The 21,751-nt window shown below is 37.2% G+C and overlaps 1 protein-coding gene across 3 annotated transcripts in view; it reads right to left on the reverse strand.

Moving 5' to 3' along the window:
• The window catches only part of STARD13 (StAR related lipid transfer domain containing 13), a 540,351-nt gene that overhangs the window by 300,602 nt on the left and 217,998 nt on the right, over positions 1 to 21,751 (reverse strand). For all 3 annotated transcript variants that reach the window (XM_047852656.1, XM_047852644.1, XM_047852650.1), the window contains exon 4: positions 16,661 to 16,694. In XM_047852656.1, the coding sequence (XP_047708612.1) occupies positions 16,661 to 16,694 (34 nt within the window). The remainder of the gene's footprint in view (positions 1 to 16,660; positions 16,695 to 21,751) is intronic.

Here is a 21,751-nt window from a genome sequence, read left to right on the forward strand (position 1 = left end):
ACTGGATGGATCTCCAGAGAATTATGATGAGTGAAAAGAGTCAATCCCAAAAGGTTACATACTCCTTGATTCCATTTATGTAACATTCTTGAAATGACAAAATTATAGAAAAAAATTTGTAAAGCTTACTGGTTGCCAGAGGTGAAGAAGGATGGTGGTGGAAGGGAAATGGGTGTAGGTATAAAAAGAATTTTAGTGACCATTGTAGTGATGGAAATATATTCTACCTTGACTGTATCAATGTCAAATATCCTGGTTGTGATATTGCACCATAGCTTTGCAAGATGTTACCATTGGGGGAAACTGGATAAAGGGTAAATGAGAGCTGTCTATATTATTTCTTACAGCTGCATACGAATCTATGCGAATCTCAAAATAAAAAGTGTAATTTTAAAAAAGTTTTAAAGGAATGGAAGTGTGAAAGAAAGACAGAGAGGGAGAAAGACAGGGGAAAGGAAGGAAGCAAAGAAAGGTAATTTCTTTCTCTCTCTTTCTCTCTTCCTTTCTACACCAACTGACTTGGTTAGAGTTTCATTGACAAAGTTTTGAATGAGGAGAAAAAATGGTGCACAAAAGTAGCATAGTGTGACTTCATTTTTGTTAGAAAATGACACAAACCGTTAAGTAAAAAAGTCTGGAAGAAAACACATCATTTCTCAACATGGGTTGTTTAATGCAGGTGAGGCAGAGAGGGCACCATGGGAGAAGCTAGAGAGAAAGGGATTACTAAAATGCAATAAAGAAAGAGGACAGGACTAGGTGCCTGGGTGGCTCAGTCAGTTAAGTGTCCAACTTCGGCTCAGGTCATGATCTCACAGTTCTTGGGTTTGGCCCCGCTTTGGGCTCTGTGCTGATGGCTGAGAGCTTGGAGTCTGCTTCGGATTCTGTGTCTTCCTCTCTGCCCCTCCCCCACTCGTGCTTTGTCTCTCTCTCAAAAATAAATAAACATAAAAAACTTTTTTTAAAAGAAAGAGGACAGGGAAATTTCACTGATTTCATACATATATGTGTGGGTAATATGCATAAAAATTAGAGGAAGATGGCTAGAATTAGATCTTTGTGATCTATGAGAATGTCTACTATATTAGGAAGACAAGTTTTTTTTTTTTAATTTTGTTCATGTTTATTTATTTTTGAGAGCAAGAGAGACAGAGCGTGAGTGGGGGAGAGGTAGAAAAAGAGGGAGACACAGAACCTGAAGCAGGCTCCAGGCTCTGAGTTGTCAGCACGGAGCCCGACATGGGGCTCAAACTCACAAACTGTGAGATCATGACCTGGGCCAAAGTTGGACGCTTAACCAACTGAGCCACCGAGGAGCCCCGAAAAGTTTTATAGTAATATGTATTGTGCCTCTATTTCATGTAGATCAAACAAAGCACCCAACCTCTAGGTATGAATGTTGGGGTACCAATGTCTGTAAGGACAGCTACCAATCATCCCATCCCACCTCTTGTGGGATAGATGTTATGCAGCAATAGATACCTGAGACATGTTTATAGATATGTAAATGTTTGGAACAGAAAAGAGAACATTATGAACAAAAACTTACCTATCAAGAGTGGCTGCTTAGCAGTGGCAATAAGAATGAAAGGGGGGGCGCCTGGGTGGCGCAGTCGGTTGAGCGTCCGACTTCAGCCAGGTCACGATCTCGCGGTCCGTGAGTTTGAGCCCCGCGTCGGGCTCTGGGCTGATGGCTCAGAGCCTGGAGACTGTTTCTGATTCTGTGTCTCCCTCTCTCTCTGCCCCTCCCCCGTTCATGCTCTGTCTCTCTCTGTCCCAAAAATAAATAAACGTTGAAAAAAAAAAAAAGAATGAAAGGGGAGATGATAAACTGTTAGCCTATATGTCTTTATATTACCTCACTGGTTTCTACAATTTGAACAAAATCAAATGCGGAAAAAATTTACAAGAGGAAATAAAAATGTTCTATGTTCCATTTTGTTGTTGGAATTGACCTTTGGAAAAGTGCTCTTACTTTACTGTTATTCTCTATGTGCTGCAGCATTCTGGAGACCTCCGTTTCAGACATTTGTATACAATGTTTGTTTCATAAACACATTTATAAATCAATTTTCTTTAAAACTAAGGGCCTATGCATTGAAAGTGGCTGTGGATTGGCAACTAAAACATTCTTAATCTTCTTTAAATATGCTATAAAACTAAGCAAGAGATAAGCATTAACAAAATTGATTTTAAAATATTCTCAGTAATGCAGTCTATAAGATACATTAGAAAAGTGCATTAGCTCACAGAACATTTTATCAGCCTGTAAAATTGTCAACAGCTTCTCTGTTCTGAACAGTGATACAGCAATGATAAGTCTGCAGGAAATTTATCAGAAGCATGAGAAAATGATAATGTTTTCGCTGTGGGTTGCAGTTTTCATTTTTATTAACTTTTATATTTATTGAATACTTGATTTCTTTAGGATCTTCCTGGGCTTCTTATGGGCCCTAAAATTCCTAGCCAAGGCCATTTTCATTAATTCAATTCAACAGATTTATACCTATAGTGTCTACTGTGTGCTGGCAGGGGCTTAGAGAAAGAGAATCAGAGTCTCAGAAAAAAAGAGAGGAATTGACAATAACAAGATAATGACCTAATATGAAAAGTAAAACATTTAAAAAGAATTAATAATGTGCAGGAGGTAAAGCCATAAAAACGAGACAAAGTATATTCCATTTGAGCTGCTCTTAAGGATAGCAAGAGTTTGGCAGTCAGACAAGATCAGGAACTATATTCCAGACAGGCTGTAAGAATGTGCGGAAGCAAGGAAGTATGAAGAGCATGATGTGACTGAGAAAGAAAATGTCATTTGTAAGGATGAATGGATCTGACTGGCAAGCTTTGGAAATGATGGAAGCGGCACACTATTAAAATTAAGTACATAGGCTCTTCTTCAACAAGGGTGTCAATTCAGGGCAGGAAAGGATACTCTTTTCAGCAAATAATGCTGGAACAAGTGGACATCCACATGCAAAAGAACAGAGTCAGACTCCTTCCTTAGACCATACATAAAAATTAATTCCAAGTGATCACAGACATAAATGTAAGTGCTAACACTGTAAGACTTTTAGAAGGAAACATGGGAGTAAATCCTCATGAACTTGGATTGGAGTAGGCAAAGACTACTTAGACGCAACACCAAAAACATAAGCAACAGAAGGAAAAAATAGATACATTTGAATTTATCAATTTTTCAGGAGTTTTTACTCCAAAGGACATCATCAGGAAAGTGAAAAGACAACCCAGAATGGGAGTATTTTAAAACTCCTACCATTCAACACTTAAAAAAAAAAACAATTTAAAAATGGGCTTTAAAAATATCTTCACAAAAAGACTTAACAGACATTTCTTCCAGGAAGATATACACAAGGCCAATAAGCATGTGGAAAAAGTCCAGCATCATTAGTAGTTAGAAATGCACATCAAAACCATGATGAGATACGTACCACTACTCATACTCACTAAGATGACAGACAGTAATAAGTATTGGCAAGGACGTGGAGAAATTGGAACCCTCATACATTATTGGTGGAAATTTAAACTGGTGTATCCACTTTGGAAAATAGTTTGGCAGTTCTTCAAGAAGTTTAACACAGAGTTACTGTATGACCCCGCAATTCCAAATATGTACTTAAGAAATAAAAACATATGTTCACACTAAAACGTGTAAATGAATATTCCCGATGACATTAGTCATAACAGTCAACAAGTGGGAAGAATCCAAAAGTTCATAAACTCATGAACAGATAAGCTACATGCCATATATCCATACAATGGAATACTCAGAAATAAATAGAAATGAAATACTGATACTTGCCATAGCATGGATGAACCCTGAAAGCATTATGGTGAGAGTGACCAGTCACAAAAGATCACATAGCATATGATCCCATTTATGTGAAGTATCCAGAATAGGCAAATCCAGAGACAGAAAGTAAATTAGTGGTAGCCAGGGGATACAGGGGGAAATGGGGAGTGACTGCTAACAGGTGTGGAGTTTCTTTCTGGGGTGAGGAAAATGGTCTCAAATGTACTTTGGTGAATGGTTGCACAACTCCGTGAATATACTAAAAACTGTTGAACTGTGCACTTTAAATGGTGAATTGTGTGGCACATAAATCATAGTTCAATAAAGCTATTTTGAAAAATCTAGGCTATACTAAAAAACAAAATAAAAACATACAGACTCTAGAGCCAGACAACCTAGGATGGAATCTCTACCACTTACCAGTTACAAAACTCTGAGCAAGTTTCTTTATCTCTCTGTAACAAAATTTCTTCATCTGTAAATGAATGATTAATTCCAGCTGAGATCTCAAGGGAAATTTTCACAGAGGCAGAATTTGGGCCAGTTTCAAAGATAGTGTTTTTTTAGATCATGAGATAAAGACCTTAAAAGGCACTAACACTTTCAGCATCTAATCTGTGCCAGGGTCTTCAGTAAGCCTTCTTTGTACATTGCTGCAGCTCATTCCTCTTGCTTTGTACTTATGGGGAAAAATGATTCTGAATGGGAAGTGATTAAGGGACCAAATAGGGCTTCAACTACAGGTCCGAGGTCTCCTGCATCGGGCCTGAGTGAGACTGTGAGGAGGGAAGTGTAGGCCATCAGACGGAGTGAGTGAAGTGAGGTCTGTCTGGCAGTGTGGGAGAGGATGGGGGGAAAAGGGCAGGTAGCCTGCTTAGGAATTTGAGGGCCAGACAAGGTTTCTGGATTTCATCCTGTGGGTAATAGGGAACATAGGATTCCTTATCAAAAAAAGACCATATGTAGTAGGAATGAGGATATATTTTTATGTGTAAAAATCCAAGTTTGTCTTGCATGTTATTATATAGCTCAGTTGTACCTTTCAGGAATCTTGCCATGTTACTCAAAATAGACACAGTTTGACAAACTTGCCTTTAGTGAATTTTCCAGGAGAGAAACTGGTTTGCTTCTACAATTGAAAGATGACTTTTAATGATAAGTTAAAATCCTCTGAGAGTCTAAGAATTTGTTAATTTGATCTGATTGTTATTAAATGATGACAGACTGATTTTGATAGGAGTTTTAGAGCTAAGAATAGATCATGGAAGCCTTTAAATCTCATTAAAACCCTCAAGAGATGAACGAAAACTGCAGTCTCACCTTATATAAGAGCTCAGTGAAAAGGAAAGCCACATGTATGCAATTATTCAAATGGAGTAGCTGATATGCATTGTATACTTGTTTATTCTATGGTGGATTTGAGGGTTTTTGTTTTTTGTGGGGCTTTTTGCTTTGTTTTTTGTTTTCTGGTCTGGTTTTTTGACTGTACTGTAGGCAACATGAAACCTTGCCTATGCCTCCTACTTGGAAAAAGATTCATCTAAGTCATCAACAAGCAGTGTCCAGCAAGCATTTGACATGTCTAGGAACTGTCAGAACTGGCACGCCAAGGTTGGCACCATGCAGCTGAAGGAACGGGTAGCAAATGTGCACGCAGTCTTATTCCAGGTGGTACCCGAACCTCAAGACATGCCGTGCACCTGCGGGGAAAGTCCCAAATGCGAGGCTGCTCTTCCTCTCTAAGCCAGTGCTTCTCAATGGAGATCCTACACCTACTAGAATGTGTGCCCTTGGGGAAAAAATGAAGGGAGTGCATTTTTGTTTATTTCAATGATGGGGAACTGCTAGAATTTAGTGACTATCTTGAAAACCACAGGACAGGACTGCAGAGTGAAGAGTTGCCCTACATTCAACATGATTTCCAAATCTCCTGCCACCTGTTACCTGACCTTCTCTGAAACTAAACCCTAATTCCATTTTAGATACAAACAAGTATGATTTTAATATGTACTGAATTATGCAGCAATTGAACCACCGTATACATTGTGGGAAGACTGATACTGAGTCTTATTTTGTCCTTATTTTAAAATGCTAAATATGACCATCTCTGTTCAAATGATTTATTTTTTAGGTACCTAGGTTTTTCAACACTGTTTTCATACATCACTTAACACAATTTTACTCTAGCTTCTTGTACTAGAGCTACTTTTTCTAATCCCTCCTTAATATTCTGTTGCTCATTGAAGGAAATTATCTCTAGTGTCTTTTGAAAGATGAGCCTGACTGTATGCACTGATATGTGGAGGAATTTCAAGAAAGGAGATAGGTTTTTGGTGATACTTTATTCTGTGCAAATGAATAAAGGAGACCTCACTGAAAACGGAGTTAAGAAGCCCTGAAAGAAAAGCGCTCCTGCATGTACCACTCTTTGCAGCCTCCATAACCAGCAGAATGTAGAAAAACAGAAATTATTATGACAAGGGACAACACTTGCCACATAGGAATTTCATCTTCTGGTTTTAAGAAAAAGAAGGCAGATCCCTCCCTGTTCCAGCAACCACACACTAACCACTTGCAGCCACTAAGAAACTGCCGCGACCTGGAACTCTTGTTCTTCTCCAATGAACTTTTGTTTAAAACAACCCTCCCAAATTGCCTCCTAAAACGTAATAAAAGCTGACCTCCCCTTTGTCTCTTTGGAGTGGCCTATGGCTCACTATAACTTGCATGTCCCAAGTTGCAATTCCTCTCCTATTCCCCAATAAATTCATTTTGCTGGTAAAATAACTGTTTTCCTAGAAGCCTTCTACCAAATGGCTTCTCATATTCTTACTTCTTTTAAATATAAAACTATTCATAATAAGCATTGGACTATTTCATTATACCTTCTCATGTAGCCAACCTGAACATTATATATTAAATATATAATCACTTAACTAAAAATTGCTTTCATTTTTATTTCACTTATTACACTTAAGGCATTATATCAGTTTTTGAAATTACAGGCATCTGTTGACTATAAATTACCTTTCAGAATAGTAAATAGAGTGTACTTGTTATAAAAATTTTTATGAAATATTGTTATATTAAGTGGCACTGTACTCCTATTATTGTAACAAAACACTTTTCACATTTTATATCCAAGAAAACAGAATGTGACTTAACCAAGATACTGCATAAAGAATGAGCTTTGATATCTCAAAAGTCAGAGAACCTTGCTGCTCACTCCATTCACAGTTTATGAACTTGTGTTGACCATTAAAATGCTGTATCATTCATCATTTGGGTACTCAGTAAATATGTTGTAGTTGGAATGGATTATGAGAACTTTGTATAGAGCTAATTATTATTAATAATAATGCCAGTGATAGCCACCATGCATCAACCACAAGCAGGCATCATACTCAGAACTTTCCATCTATTATCTCATACAACCCCCATAATAATTGTGCCTAATAGGTATGTTGTTATTTATGATCACAGAGGAGGAAAATGAAGCTTAAACAGTTCAGTAACTTGCCCTTGATGAGGAGATGAGGAGGTGACAGGCCCAGACTCACATTTAGTCCTCTCTGCTTCCAACACCCAGGTGTTCTGTCTCCAAAAAGAACAATGTTCTTTAGTTTTGCATTAAGAAATGTGAAACCTAAAAATATTATTTTGAATTGCAGAGTAAGGTAAGTGCTCTGAATGAATCCATTAAGGAAATCAATAATTCCTACAAGTATTTCAAATCAAAATGATGGAGGAAAAGACACTATAATTCACACTAGTGGCTTACAGATTTTCACTAACCATGCCATGATGATCTCCCCTTTCTCACCGTTTGGAACTGATTCACACAATACTGCTCTCCACAGGACCACATCAAATAACAAATTGCAGACTGACTTATAAAAAGATGTTATAACTTGCGCTGTCCAACATGGAAGAATTACACCAACCCAGGTGGCTATTGAGCATTAGAAACGTGACTAGTCTGAACTGAGATGTGCTATAAAGTATTAAATACTCTCCAGGTTATAAGTACTTAATATAAAAGTGTGAAATATCTAATAGTTTTAATTTTTATTATATGTTGGGGTGACTGGGTGGCTCAGTCAGTTAAGCATCTGACTCTTGATTTTGGCTCAGGCCATGATCTCATGGTTTATGGGTTCAAGCCCTGCATTGGGCTCTGAGCTCACAGCATGGAGCCTGCTTGGGATTCTCTTTCTCCCCCTCTCTCCTCTGCCCCTCCCACTCACACTTGCTCTCTTCTCTCTCTCTCAAAAATAAACCTAAAAAAATTTTTATTATATGTTGAAATAATATTTTGGAGATATGGGCTAAATAAAATGTTATTAAAATTAATTTCACCAGTTTTTTTAATGAGATTAATAGATTTTAAATGACATATTTGGCTCACATTTGTGGTTTGCATTATGGTTCTGTTAGCACTGTTATGAGCCACATGTGTTTTCAAATAACCAACCTTAAAATTGAATCATGGAAAAATTTTGTCGAGAGCAAAAGCAAAACAACAAACAAATGAAACTCAATATTTAGTGTGCTGGAAAAATTATTTGACTAAAGTTTCAATTTTAGTTTTCCCTACCAGTTAAGAGCTGCATAAATTTGATGAATCGTTTAATACCTATTAATCATTTAATAGCTATTTGGTAAAACCAAGATAATTCTATATGCTTGCCTCAGGGGTTGTTACAAATGTAAGATGAATAATTATTTCATTCGTTTATTCACCTGACAAAAATTTATCAAGAATCTACTGTGTGCAGGTACCAGGGATACAAAGAGTAGTAAGTTCTGGTACTTGCTCTCAAGCAGCTTACAGTAGAAGTTACAAGCATTTTTTAAGGCTTTTTTATTTATTTATTTTGAGTCAAGGGGAGGGGCAGCAAGAGAGGGAGAGAGAGAATCTCAAGTAGACTCTGCACTGTCAGCACAGAGCCCAATGCAGGCTTGAACTCATGATCCATGAGACTCACGAACCATGAGATCATGACCTGAGCCGAAATCAAGAGTCGGATGTTTAACCCACTAAGCTACCTAGGTGCCCTGAAGTTACAAATTTTATAGGAGCCTTAACAGACAGCATGATAGTGTCTGTAACTGGTTAACTCTGCTTGCGGGATTAAGGAAAAATTCAACAGATGGATTAGCCTCTGATCTGCCTCTTGAATGTGAGGAGGAATTTGCCAGATAGAGAAGTCAGGGAGTATCTTGTTTTCCTTTCTCCTAAGTGTGAAAGAGCAGGGTACGCCTAGTGACGGGGTTAGGAGGGCAGGGCAGTTACGGCTCTGCAAAGTAAAGGAGTAGGGTAGGTAGTGCCATGTTTCCAGTGTTGGAAGGTTCTAGGTTACAAGGTTCTGGTGCTGACAGCTGAAAAAAGAGGAACCACGATCACTTGCTAGCTTTTGGCAACGGTGCCCATATTCTAATGTGATTTTAGAATCTTTATTCCTTTCTTAGAGGAATATGTTAACAAAAAGCATAAATATAAATTAGTAAGACTTAATTGAATAGCATTCAATAAAAATATCTGTAAAAAACTGTATGGGGCAAAATATTCCTTTTTTTAAGCATATGCTTAGCTCTTTGGGTTAGGACAATGCTTCATAAAAGGATAATTTTCAACAGGATAATTGCAGGGCTCCCTAGAGGAAGGAGCAGCTTCACAAAACAACTTGTACCTACAAGAAATACCTTCCAGTATTTCCAAAGACTGAATTAGTTGCTAGAAATAAACATATATCAAAGTTATTCATCTGTTGTAATGCTGCAGTCAATATGATTTAAATTTTTCCACAGGACTATATTTATTTATATTAAAATTGCAATGAAAATAATCGTACATGAATGATACATTCAAGATTATATATTTGGGCATAACATACTTATAAAAATCAATTTCAGAAGCAAAATTATGGCTGCCTTTTAACTCTAGTATTTTCTTTAGCACACTTTTTACAGAAATTGCGGTTTCAAGAATAATAAAAATAAACATTGACTAATCACAAATCTATTTACAAGTTGTGGGTATACTGTGGAACCTGAAAATGAAGTCATATTTTATTTTCATTATTTAAGGAATCAATATGCTACACATAAAAGTAGAAAGTCCTGTTTTTTAGACAGCACATAAGGCAAAATCATGTTATTGAATAGAGATTTTTAATCTTTTCCTTTCAGATCATGAAACAAATAGGATGTAAGGCTAGAAGGATGTTTTTCAGTTAAAGTATATTATTTTCAATAAATGGTATTGAACAACAAAGCGAATTGATGCTTCTGTGTTTCTGACTGAAGAAATTATTGATTATATCAAAGAAGGATTCTTGTAACAAGATAATCTTCTTTCCCTGTTGACAATAAATGAGCTACCAAGTCTTGTAATAGCTTTCTGTTTTTCTGCTTTCTGGTCATGATCTCATCTTTGCAAGGTGTGTCATCCTCTAGGAGAGCCTACCTCATTTCCCAGAAGACCACAAAAGGAAGAAACCAGGTACTGATTTGTCTTTTATCATTTAGGGTTTGCTCAGGTCTGGTTTCCTCCAAAGGCACTTTAGAAGCAACAACAGCAACAGGAAGACCAAACCTCTTGCTTGGCTTTGGTTTTGTGTTTAGAACTCCTTCTTTTATTTAAAAAATTGCTACTTATTAGAGGATATTTAAATAAAGGTTCATTAATCATATTTGCAAAAATAATGACTGTTTCCCTGATTTTAAGGATCGTGCTTGTGTCCCTGGTATATTTACATTCTAAATAACAGTAGAAATATAAACGTAATAGAAAATATCTATATAATTTCGCTCTATGTAATCTATTTATTTATTCTCTTCTCCACTAACCCTGAGCCATTTGAGGAAAGACACTGTCTTTTTCTTCTTTGTGTCCATTATGTAATGAGTTATAATACCCACTCAATAGACTTCTATATACATAAAACTCAGTGGTTGAAGTTTATGGGGAGACAAGCTGTGGCAACTAGCAATACCACCCCCCCCCCATCCCCTCATGCACTATACTCCTGGGAAAGTATTTGTTTAGTGAAAAGGATATGGTCTTTTTTTTTAATGTTTATTGAATTTTGAGATAGAGAGAGACAGAGTGCAAGCGGGGGAGGGGCAGAGGGGCAGAAGAAGGCTTCAGACTCTGAGCTGTAGCACAGAGCCTGACGTGGGGCTTAGTCTTGGGAACGGTGAGATGACAAGCTAGGCGGAAGTCAGACGCTTAACCAGCTGAGCCACCCAGGCACCCCAAAAGTATATGGTCTTGAAAAGCAAACAGAACCCTGTTAAAATTCTAATGTAGACACTCATTGAGCAATTCAATCTCCTTGACCCTTACTGTTTTATATGTATAAAGCAAGGACAATACCTCCTATGTTATACAGGTTTTTTGAGGATTGAATGAACAAATATTCACACAATGTATCATGATGCTTGCCTGGCACATAAAAGGCACTCAATAAATACTGATCCTCTATCTTCCTCTAATACCCCAGACTTATCCTCTTCAGATTGGGTCCTCAGCAATGTGTCAAGAGGGCCCAAAGCCACTGGATAAACATGATGGTCATCCTGTTGCATATGCTTTTCTGGATGACACATAATTATATTAATATAAAACATTTATTCATGGATGCATTTACTCAACAGATGTTTTTGAGCACCTGCTATGGAACATCAGTCTGCTGGGTACAAGGGATAAAATAATAAGATATGAATCCTCTAGTCCAGTGGGAAGGAAGGAAGGAAGGGAAGGAGGGAAGAGGGAGGAAGGAAGGAAGGAAGTTACAATTTTTGACAAGTACTGTGAAGGAAACAAAGAAGTTACAGAGATAGAAACTAGCGGAAGGAGGGGCCAACCTCTTTAGAAGAGTGGACAGAGAAGTCTTTTAAAAGCAGTGGCATTAAGTTGAATAATGAGGAGACAGACATGGGAAGACTTAGGGATGAGCATTTGAAGCAGAGGGAACAGCAATGCAAAAGTCACATGACTTATTCACATAAAACAAATTTCATATTTGCTGGTTTAGCAATCTCCCTGTTATTTGGAGATTTTTGGTAAATATTTGGGAAGTATTGCAGCAGAGACTTTGAATGCCAGCTGCAAGATGTAGGAATGGCAGATGAAAATCACTCTCTTCCCCCCCTATATTTAAGTTAGCAGCTTGCAAAGCCTGTAACTAAGTGTTCAGAATAAACTGGCATTGCTCAAATATAGAGGGAAAGATTACGTAGCTAGATTTATATTGCTTATGTGGCAATTGCAATTCAGGATAGAGATTCACACTAAAATAAAATAAAACTAAGGTTCCTCTCAGCGCACGCGTGCTCTCCTTTTGCCTCATGTGGGCATACTGCAACAAAATGATAATTGTTCGTCTTTATACAGATAAAGGGAATCACAATTATAAAACTTATTAAATTATTGTAAATATACTGAAAAGCACTGGTTTCACTGAAGAAATATTTAGAGAGAGGATTAAGGTAGGTAAGTTTCTTGAAGGAGGGAAAATTTTATCTTATTTATCTTTGTGTTGCTAATACCTTGCATAGTGCCAGAGACATAGTTGCTCAACATACACTTGACGAATTACAATGAAGTTATAGTTTCTAATTCGGTTTGGTGAGGGATACCAAGACTCTCTCAAGCTCAGGCATTCATCATTACAATTAATTCCAGTGAAATAGAAAAATACGCACATTCCATAGTATTCATTTTTGCTTGCAATCATTGGGTTTGGCCATACTTTTGACTCTGTGCATACTCTGTATCTTCAATGCCTGTGGAATTCTGTTTGTGACAGATCCTTCATAACCTTGATAATAGGCCTAACAAAACGCCATAACACAATGAAGCTGAGGAGGCAGAAAGTAATTACAGTACTTGCAGAAAGGACGAATAGTTATGGCCACAAAACTTCTTTTGAAACTGTTCTTAGAGGAGTTATCCCTGTTGCCCTAGTGAAATTATGAAGAAAAAAAAAAAAGCAAGTTTTTTTTTTTCAGAAGTGATCCTCTTTTCCTTAGGCTTTAAAACTGTTTTCTACGGGGCGCCTGGGTGGTGCAGTCGGTTAAGCGTCCGACTTCAGCCAGGTCACGATCTCGCGGTCCATGAGTTCGAGCCCTGCGTCAGGCTCTGGGCTGATGGCTCAGAGCCTGGAGCCTGTTTCCGATTCTGTGTCTCCCTCTCTCTCTGCCCCTCCCCCGTTCATGCTCTGTCTCTCTCTGTCCCAAAAATAAATAAACGTTGAAAAAAAAAATTTTTTTTTTAAATTTCTTAAATAAAAAAAACTGTTTTCTACATGGAAGAGAAATGTATTATAATCTCAAAGCAAAATATGTACAATATATGCTAAGAATAGCATACCGGTGCAAGAATCAAATATTTTTGATAGTGAGGAACGCTGGAATTTGGCTTTGCTATCCTATTTACAAATTTAAAGAAATGAAAAATAGATACAATGAGAAACTAAATTTAAAGACAGATTAAGTCAACCATAGCTGTATGAGTTAATTTTTAAAGTGCATATATATATATATATATATGTATATGATACATACATATACATATATATATGAACTTTTTTATTTTTTTATTTTTTTAATGTTTATTCATTTTTGAAAGACAGAGAGACAGAGCACAAGCAGGGGTGGGGCAGAGAGAGAGGGGGACGCAGAACCTGAAGCAGGCTCCAGGCTCTGAGCTGTCAGCACGGAGCCCGACACGGGATTTGAACTCACGAACCCCGAGATCATGACCTGGGCCTAAGTCAGACGCTCAACCGACTGAGTCACCCAGGCGCCCCTATTTATGAACATTTATATTCACTTTTAAAAAGTAAATTTTCGGGGCGCCTGGGTGGTGCAGTCGGTTAAGCGTCCGACTTCAGCCAGGTCACGATCTCGCGGTCCGTGAGTTCGAGCCCCGCATCGGGCTCTGGGCTGATGGCTCAGAGCCTGGAGCCTGTTTCCGATTCTGTGTCTCCCTCTCTCTCTGCCGCTCCCCTGTTCATGCTCTGTCTCTCTCTGTCCCAAAAATAAATAAACGTTGAAAAAAAAATTTTTTTAAGTGAATTTTCATTCTATTACAGAATCCATTCCATAACATGTTCTATGTATTTCTATTTTGACTTTTTATCCAACAAGGACCAAAGGATGATAGGCATGAACTCAGAGAATTTACTGCACTGTTACCATAGTAAATGTTTTTTTCTTCACTAGGCTGAGATCTCTTGGTCCTAGTGGACAGTTTAAACTGTTTTAAAAAAGAGTATGGTTATCTTGTGACACTCTCTCTTAATCTATTAGTGAAAGCAATAACAATGACTGGACTTTAGGCCACATCATCATACCTCAGCTTTTCTGCTCAAGATCGCTATTCCATTGGGCTCCGCATTTATCCCTTACCAGTGACTAAAACCACAGGAAAGCGTGGATCAGGCCATTTTAACACACAAGAAAGAATCATCAGAAGTCACCTTACAAGGGCAAACGGTGAGGCTGGCTCACAGCCACATCCTCCTCCTATGTCATATTACACCTTACATCTGTATATATTAAGCAGCCACCAATATATCTTCCATCTGGCTGCCCTATTACATCTTTGGTAAAACATACAGAGAGAAGCTCCTAGATACTCCAACCAAGAAGCCATTATAGAAAGCAAAATTAGAAGCAAGGGGAGCCCATTCCATATTTTACAAATGTCAAGAAGGAAGGATCATTAAAAATTTTAATTGTGAAAATAATTTAATTTGAAAGATGAGATTGGAAAAAAAAAAAAGAGGACAACTTATCATTGAAACACCCCAAACTTATGGACTATGTTACATTCTCAGGGAAATTTGAATTAGGCTTCAAAAATTCTCCTCTGATTTACATGTGCAGAAAAATTGTTCTCAGACATCCTTCACCAATATTTCCTACTCCCAGAGTGTTTTCCATAAATATTTATGTGAGAAGTGATTTGACTCTTTTCTAGTTTCTGATGGCCTGCTTGCCTATTCAATTTTTTTTTTCTGTCAAAAATGACACCAGCTGGCAGAATTGATAAGCAGCTAAAAATGTAGTCTCTGGTAGATGGAACCCCCACTGTGTGATACCTGAATCGTAGATAAACTCCACATCCACACTGGTACTTTTCACCACATCAGAGCCACTAAAGCTGAACTTCCTCATTGGAGATTTGTTAGAAAGCTACATGTCATTTCTTTCTGGGAGTTGACCATGTTGTTTTTCTATTTGCTCCCTTGACTATAGCTTTTACATGATGGAAATTATCCTAAGTTGGATATGCTTATGATAAAAAGAAAACAGATCTAACATATTCTAGTTATCAAATATCCAGGGGAAACACTTTGTCTAAAACTTTCACATGCTGTTCATTTGTGTAAATTTCTCACTTGGACATTTCTGGAGTGAAGCACTTTCTTTGCTGACGTGAACGTAGTATCGACTCCTTGAATTCGGGTTGGAATTTCAACACGAGAGGTGAAGCACAGAGCTTTCTACTTATGGCACAATTTACTATTGGGACACATTCACATGAACTTGAAAGAGGGCTTTGCTTACACTCCACTGAGGTGTTGGGTGGCTGAGGGTTCAGTACTGTCAAAGTCTCAAATAAAGAAGTGAATATGGACAAAATTATGTATACTTGATGCTACTAGTATTTCGCAAAATAGCAGCGATAAAGTCTGTTGGTTTTAGTGGCACAGTTGCTGGGCCCCACTGTCTCACTAAAGACATTTTCATTACAAAGTTCCAGCCAGTCACTTTGCCTGGTGGTCCAGTGTAAGAGATTCCTTGCAAATCTCCCTACGAGATAGAACAGCAGATGACAATATCCCAGAGATCCAATGCTGATACTGATCCAATTTGACTGAAGCTGAGATCTTGTGTTTTTGAATAATGAACTAAAACTGGTTCTCCAACAATTAAAGAAAAGGGAGCATTAAAAAAATGGAAATAATGGAAAAATGGACATAATCATGGTCACCCAAACAAGGACAGCATTAGAGGATTATAATTAGTGGCATTATTTGAGAGGGTTATTTCCAAAACATGCTTTAAAGATATAAACTTAGAGAAAAGAAGCTTTAAATTTACACTTGAACTCCTCTAAAAGCATATAATCTTCAATATAAGAAGAAAAGTATAGTGGAAAATCACATAGTTTTTGAAGTGGTTTTCTTCTATGTACAAGCCTTTAAATGGCCATATGAAGTAAGGAAAAATGAGAAAGTTCAGAATGATGTGTCCACAATGACTGCTCAAATAAAAAAAAAATACCGTTGAAATAATACAAACAGCTACTACCTAGTTGGTAAGAAGTGGTGGTTCAGGGAGTTGCCAGCTGTTATTTTAGGTAGTTATTTAAATAAGAAATTAAGTAAAGTAAGGTGCAAAACATACTGATTTACAGAGAACATTTCCAAATATGGAAGCCATACAAATAAAAATTGCTACCTCTCATGACTGTCAGGAAGACTCATGTTCTAGGCAGTTGTTTCTATATAGGTGTACTCTATATGGAATCTACAGTATATTTTCAAGATAAACACTGGCTAGACAAAGGGATTTCTTTCTGTGTAAAAACTATCTCTTCAAAATGAGGATTAAACCCATAATATGGCTGAATGACAACTAGCAGAAAACTAAGTGAACTGATCCAGTCTTCAGGATGTAGGACATATTCTAATTTAACCTTACACTGTGACTATCGATTATTCTGCAAAACTCATGTCATGCTTAAATTTATAGTGATGAGGCAAGGCTCTTCAAACAACTTTGATAAGCAAATAGAGTAAAAAATCCTTCATCAAGGAGACTTACCTGCTCTCTCTTTGCTTCGTTTGCCAGAGAGCACCTGCAAGGAAAAATCACAACTATCTTAACATCTCAAAATTCCACCGCTTTCATCAAAAATGACACCTTTAAGTTTGAAAAAAAAAAACCCATCAGATTGTAAAATTAGAATTGAATGACCTCCAGAAATGAAAATAAAATTCCCACATGGGTATTAGGATTGAATGATTTTAGGCTGGACAAATCATTTGGAATAATAAACATAATTAAAATAGTCATTCACAAGGGAAATGTGTTTAACTTTTTCCCTCTGTATTATGTAATCCTATGCATCCAGTTAGTAGCCAAAAGAAGACTGATGTCTAGTTTTTATCTTTTACTCTGCTGCCCTTGTGTCACCTCCTAATGCTAAAACCAGTCCTACCTCACTTTCTCAGTTAACAGTCCAACAGCTAAGGCAGCTGAGCACTCCTCCTTTCTGAAATTTTATTTTTCTGGGCTTTTGTTCTCCTACATTGTCCTTGCTGTATTTTCTACCTCTCTAGCTGTTCCTTCTCATTTTCTCAGTGGGCTCTTTCTTTGCCTGTGCCCTTCTTATATGTTGATTTCATTTACTTTTGTTTTATTTTGTTTTGTCAGGCATTGGTCAGGGCCTTCTCTTCTCACTCTACACATTTTCCAGGGTGATCTCATCTACTTTCCATCCATATTTTGATAGCCTCCAAATTTATACCTCCATCCCATATCTATTTCCTTGAGCTCCAGGCCAAAAGAGGAAACTGTTATTGGACATCTTCACTGGGACATTTCACAGACACCTCAAACTCCATGTGTCCAAAGCTCAACATTATCTACCCCCCACCCCACCCCCACCCCCACAGTCTCTTGCTGACCCTATTTCTGTGTTCCCATCTTAGTGGATGGCTTCACCATTGCTATGGACTGATTGTCTCCCTGACCTTCCAGTTCATATGTTGAAGCTTAATCCCCAGTGTGATAGTATTTGGAGATGGGAACTTTGGGAGATATTTAGGTTTGGATAAGTACATGGGGGTGGATCCCTCAAGATGGGAGTAATGCCCTTAAGATGATGAAGAGCTCAGAGCTCTCTCTCTCTCTGTCATGTGAGGACATAGCGAGAAGACGGGCATTTGCAAACCAGAAAACAGGCTCTCACCAGACCCCAAACCTGCCAGTGCCTTGATTTGAGACTTCTAGCCTTCAGACCTAGAGAAATAATGTTTGTTGTTTAAGCCATCCAGGTTATGGTATTTTTGTTATAGCAGCCTGAACTGACTAAAACAACCATCTACCCGGTTGCTCAAATCAGAAACCCAAGGATCATCCTTGACTCTTTCCTGTCCTTCTAAATACATTGTTGATGCCTATTGCCAAATCTTGCTTGAATCCATCTACTTCTTTTCATTCCTCCTTCCACCTATGAGCAACATTCAGGTCTTGCTTAGATAACTGTAATGGCTTCCTAACTTCTAGCCTGATTCTAGTCTTAGTCCCCTCCAAACTAGTCACACCCACGTGAACTTTCTAAAATACAATTTCATCAGGTCACTCTTCTTGAAAACTTTCAATGGTTCCCCATTAATCCTAAGAATAAATACAGTCTAGAGGTGAAGATCATACGCTTAGCAATCAGAATGATAGTAACTAGCCGCATGACCTTCAGACAGTTACCAAATTTCTTTGAACCTCATTCCCTTGTCAGTCATATGGGGTTGCTTTATGGAGTAAGTAAAATAATTCATGTGAGGTGCTGAGCAGCAACTGTGGCATGGAAAAGACATACAATGGGTATTTGTTGATTTTTCTGAAGGAAATTCTGAAAAAGAGACCTAAATTTTACTGACTTTTTCAAAGCATCAAGTAAATGATACTCCATGGGAGTCAGGGATGACAGAGGCAAACTACTGATGCAGTTAAAGCTTTGTCCTTGTTACCTCAGTTCCTACCTACCTTATTTTTTATTCTCCTTCTCTCTGTCTCTCTTACCCTATTCTATACCTCCACTTGAACTTACCCTGGATAAAACAAATCCACAAAAGAGTTGGTGACTGACAATAAGAAGAGTCACTTTTCCCAAGGATCTTCACATTTTAAAGGGTACCATCTGTAACCCACACCAACAACCTGAGATGTATCTTTCTTTTTTCTATGCTCATGTTATCATAAAAAAGTATATAAGCTCACGTACATACATACATATATTCACAAACACATAGGATTTTTTGTCATTATTTATTAAAAGGTGATTATATTACAAAAAAAATAAAAATAAAGGGTACCATCTGAGAGCAGACACCAAGTATTGAACCTCTAATGGTAAAATTTCAGACATGTGAGACCGAGGAGAAAAATCTCTCTCTACATTTCTCAGGTAACATCCACTAGGTGACTACTCACTGCTCTAAAAAGAATCCAACCTGACTATAGATAGTAGTATAGCATATTTAAATGGTTCTGACTTGGTTTGGCAGCAAATTTATTTAATGACTATTTGACTTGGAATAGCAAGTAGAATAAAATTAGAAAGTAACTTTTGTTATGTGAACATAATAAAATATTAAGAATTATTTTCTAAATATCATAATAATATTTAATCATCATACAAAGAAATAATCATCATAAATAGAAACAAAGAAATAAATGATTTAATCATCATACAAAGGAATCATCATACAAAGAAATAATCATCATACAAAGAAATAAAGCAGAATTCAAGCTCAGCTGTTTAAAAACTCTGACTTATGAGAACTGCAGAGAAATTTCAGTCTGAGGGCTTAAAAAGAAAGCAAAACATATTCAGTATGCTTCCTCCACCACTCCTTGAGATTAAGTGCTAACATAGCCACTCATACATTAATAACAAATAATCCTTGACAGAAGAACTGAAAGTCAGATTACCTGATTCTAAAATAAATCAATGCAACCCAGATGAAATAGGGATTCTCAGATAAAATAGACCATTTGACAAAAGTATGGTTGAGTATTATTTAGTCTTAAGTATAGAACGTTACATTAAAAGGTATATAGAGTTTACGTTTGATAAATACATAAATTGACATGGAAATACGAAAAAAATTAATGTTGAATGACATGATGAGAAAAAAGGTAGAAATTAAGTGCCTGAAATTAATGCAACAAAAGTTAGTGTTTTTGAAAACTGAAGATATTTGGAAGAGATTACTGAAGCTCCAAGATTTTAGAAATATTTAAAATTGAACCCTTAATACATGTAACCATCTAAATAGTACATGAAAAGTTAGAAGTAGAAGTAGGGACACCCATTACCTCAGAAAACCGATGTGGCAAAAAATAAATATATCATATGTATTTTCTGTAATCCGTCAGTCCTAAACATTCATAAATGTGATGGTGAGCATAAATATCCTTATAGATATACAGCAATATTTTAGCATAGTAATTTCCACTAAAAACCACTAGATTGCAGGGGCCCAAAGGAGGAGGAAATGGGGAGTCATTGTTTATTGAAGAAAGAGTTTCAGTTTTGCAAAATGGAGACGATTCTGGAGATGGAGGCGGTGGGGGTTGTATGACAATGTCAATGTACTTATGCCACTACACTGTACACTCAAAATGGTTGAGATAATAAATTTTATGTTATATACATTTTTTTCACAATTAAAAAAGACACATAAAACTCTCTAGATACATGCCTTCTATTGTAACTCAAACCCCTCTATTTGGAAACCCAAATGATAGGGTAGAAGCACTGTAGACCCTAGATTAGAAACATCACATGAACAGAATAGGTCTAAGATCTAAAATGAGACTAATGGACAGATAATAAAGGAACTGATACTAACTTGGAGATAGTTATTTGTACTCATCTAAAGTTATCATTAGATTATAGTCAGTTTCAGAAACATAAGAAAGAAAAGGGGTGCCTGAGTTGCTCAATCAGTTAAGCATCTGACTTTGACTCAGGTCATGATCTTGTGGTTCGTGATTTTGAGCCCTGCGACAGGCTCTGTGCTGACAGGTCAGAGCCTGGAGCCTGCTTAGGATTTTGTGACTCCGTGTCTCTCTGTGCCCCTCCTTCCCCTCTAAAAAATAAATAAATATTTAAAAAAATTTTAAAGGGGCCCCTGGGTGGCTTAGTCGGTTGGGCGTCCAACTTCGGCTCAGGTCATGATCTCACAGTCCGGGAGTTCGAGCCCCACGTCGGGCTCTGTGCTGACAGCTCAGAGCCTGGAGCCTGCCTCAGATTCTGTGTCTCCCTCTCTCCCTGACCTCCCCCGCTTATGCTCTATCTCTCTGTCTCAAAAATAAACATTAAAAAAATTTTTTTTTAAACATAAGAAAGAAGGGTGCACTTGGGAGCAGAATGTGGGATAATGCCATTCACTGATGCCAGGTTAGTTAATTAAATGTCTCTAGACCACCAATGGGTTTTTTTTTTCTCTGAATATTTTATTGAGTAAGTATTTGTTGAGTGCTTTGTCAATATATAGAAATACACATTTCTAGTATTATGCTGCATGTTTGACACTTTGTCTCTGTTGTATAGATGGCTGGGGCAAGTAAATCATTAAAGTTGGAGATTTAGGAACTCTAGAACTGTTAGAATTATCTCATGGATAAGTCATAGTAAATTCCTTTGAACTAAGTTTAAGAATCATTTGCTTCATTTGGTGAGATCTTCCACAAGGTATTAAGTTTTTAATACCTCTAAAGCCATGGTAATTATAAATCCATGTTCACATGGTTTAAGAATAACAACATTTTAGGAATTGTCTTATGATATGGCTGGATTTAAAGTGCAATTGCTTCTTGCAGCAAATTTACCCAGACACGTATCCCTTGCCCACATAGACAAATATGCAGATTAAATGAACAGAACAATATCAGATAACCATAAAAATATCCAGATAATTTTTATTGGGAGGCTATCGTCCTTGGGGCATGTAATGATCAATCAAGTCAATAAATACATTAACTACTATTGTCCAAGTTAAACTGAAAAGCTGTTTCAACACCTGCTGCTCCTGAAAAACAAAGGGCCCATTTGTTCCTAATGCTCTAATAGTAAACCTTTAAAACCCAAAGCAGCAGATAAAATACCAAAGAAAATAAACTCTT

Source organism: Prionailurus viverrinus, chromosome A1 (genome assembly GCF_022837055.1).
Source record: "Prionailurus viverrinus isolate Anna chromosome A1, UM_Priviv_1.0, whole genome shotgun sequence".
NCBI classification, from domain to species: domain Eukaryota; kingdom Metazoa; phylum Chordata; class Mammalia; order Carnivora; family Felidae; genus Prionailurus; species Prionailurus viverrinus.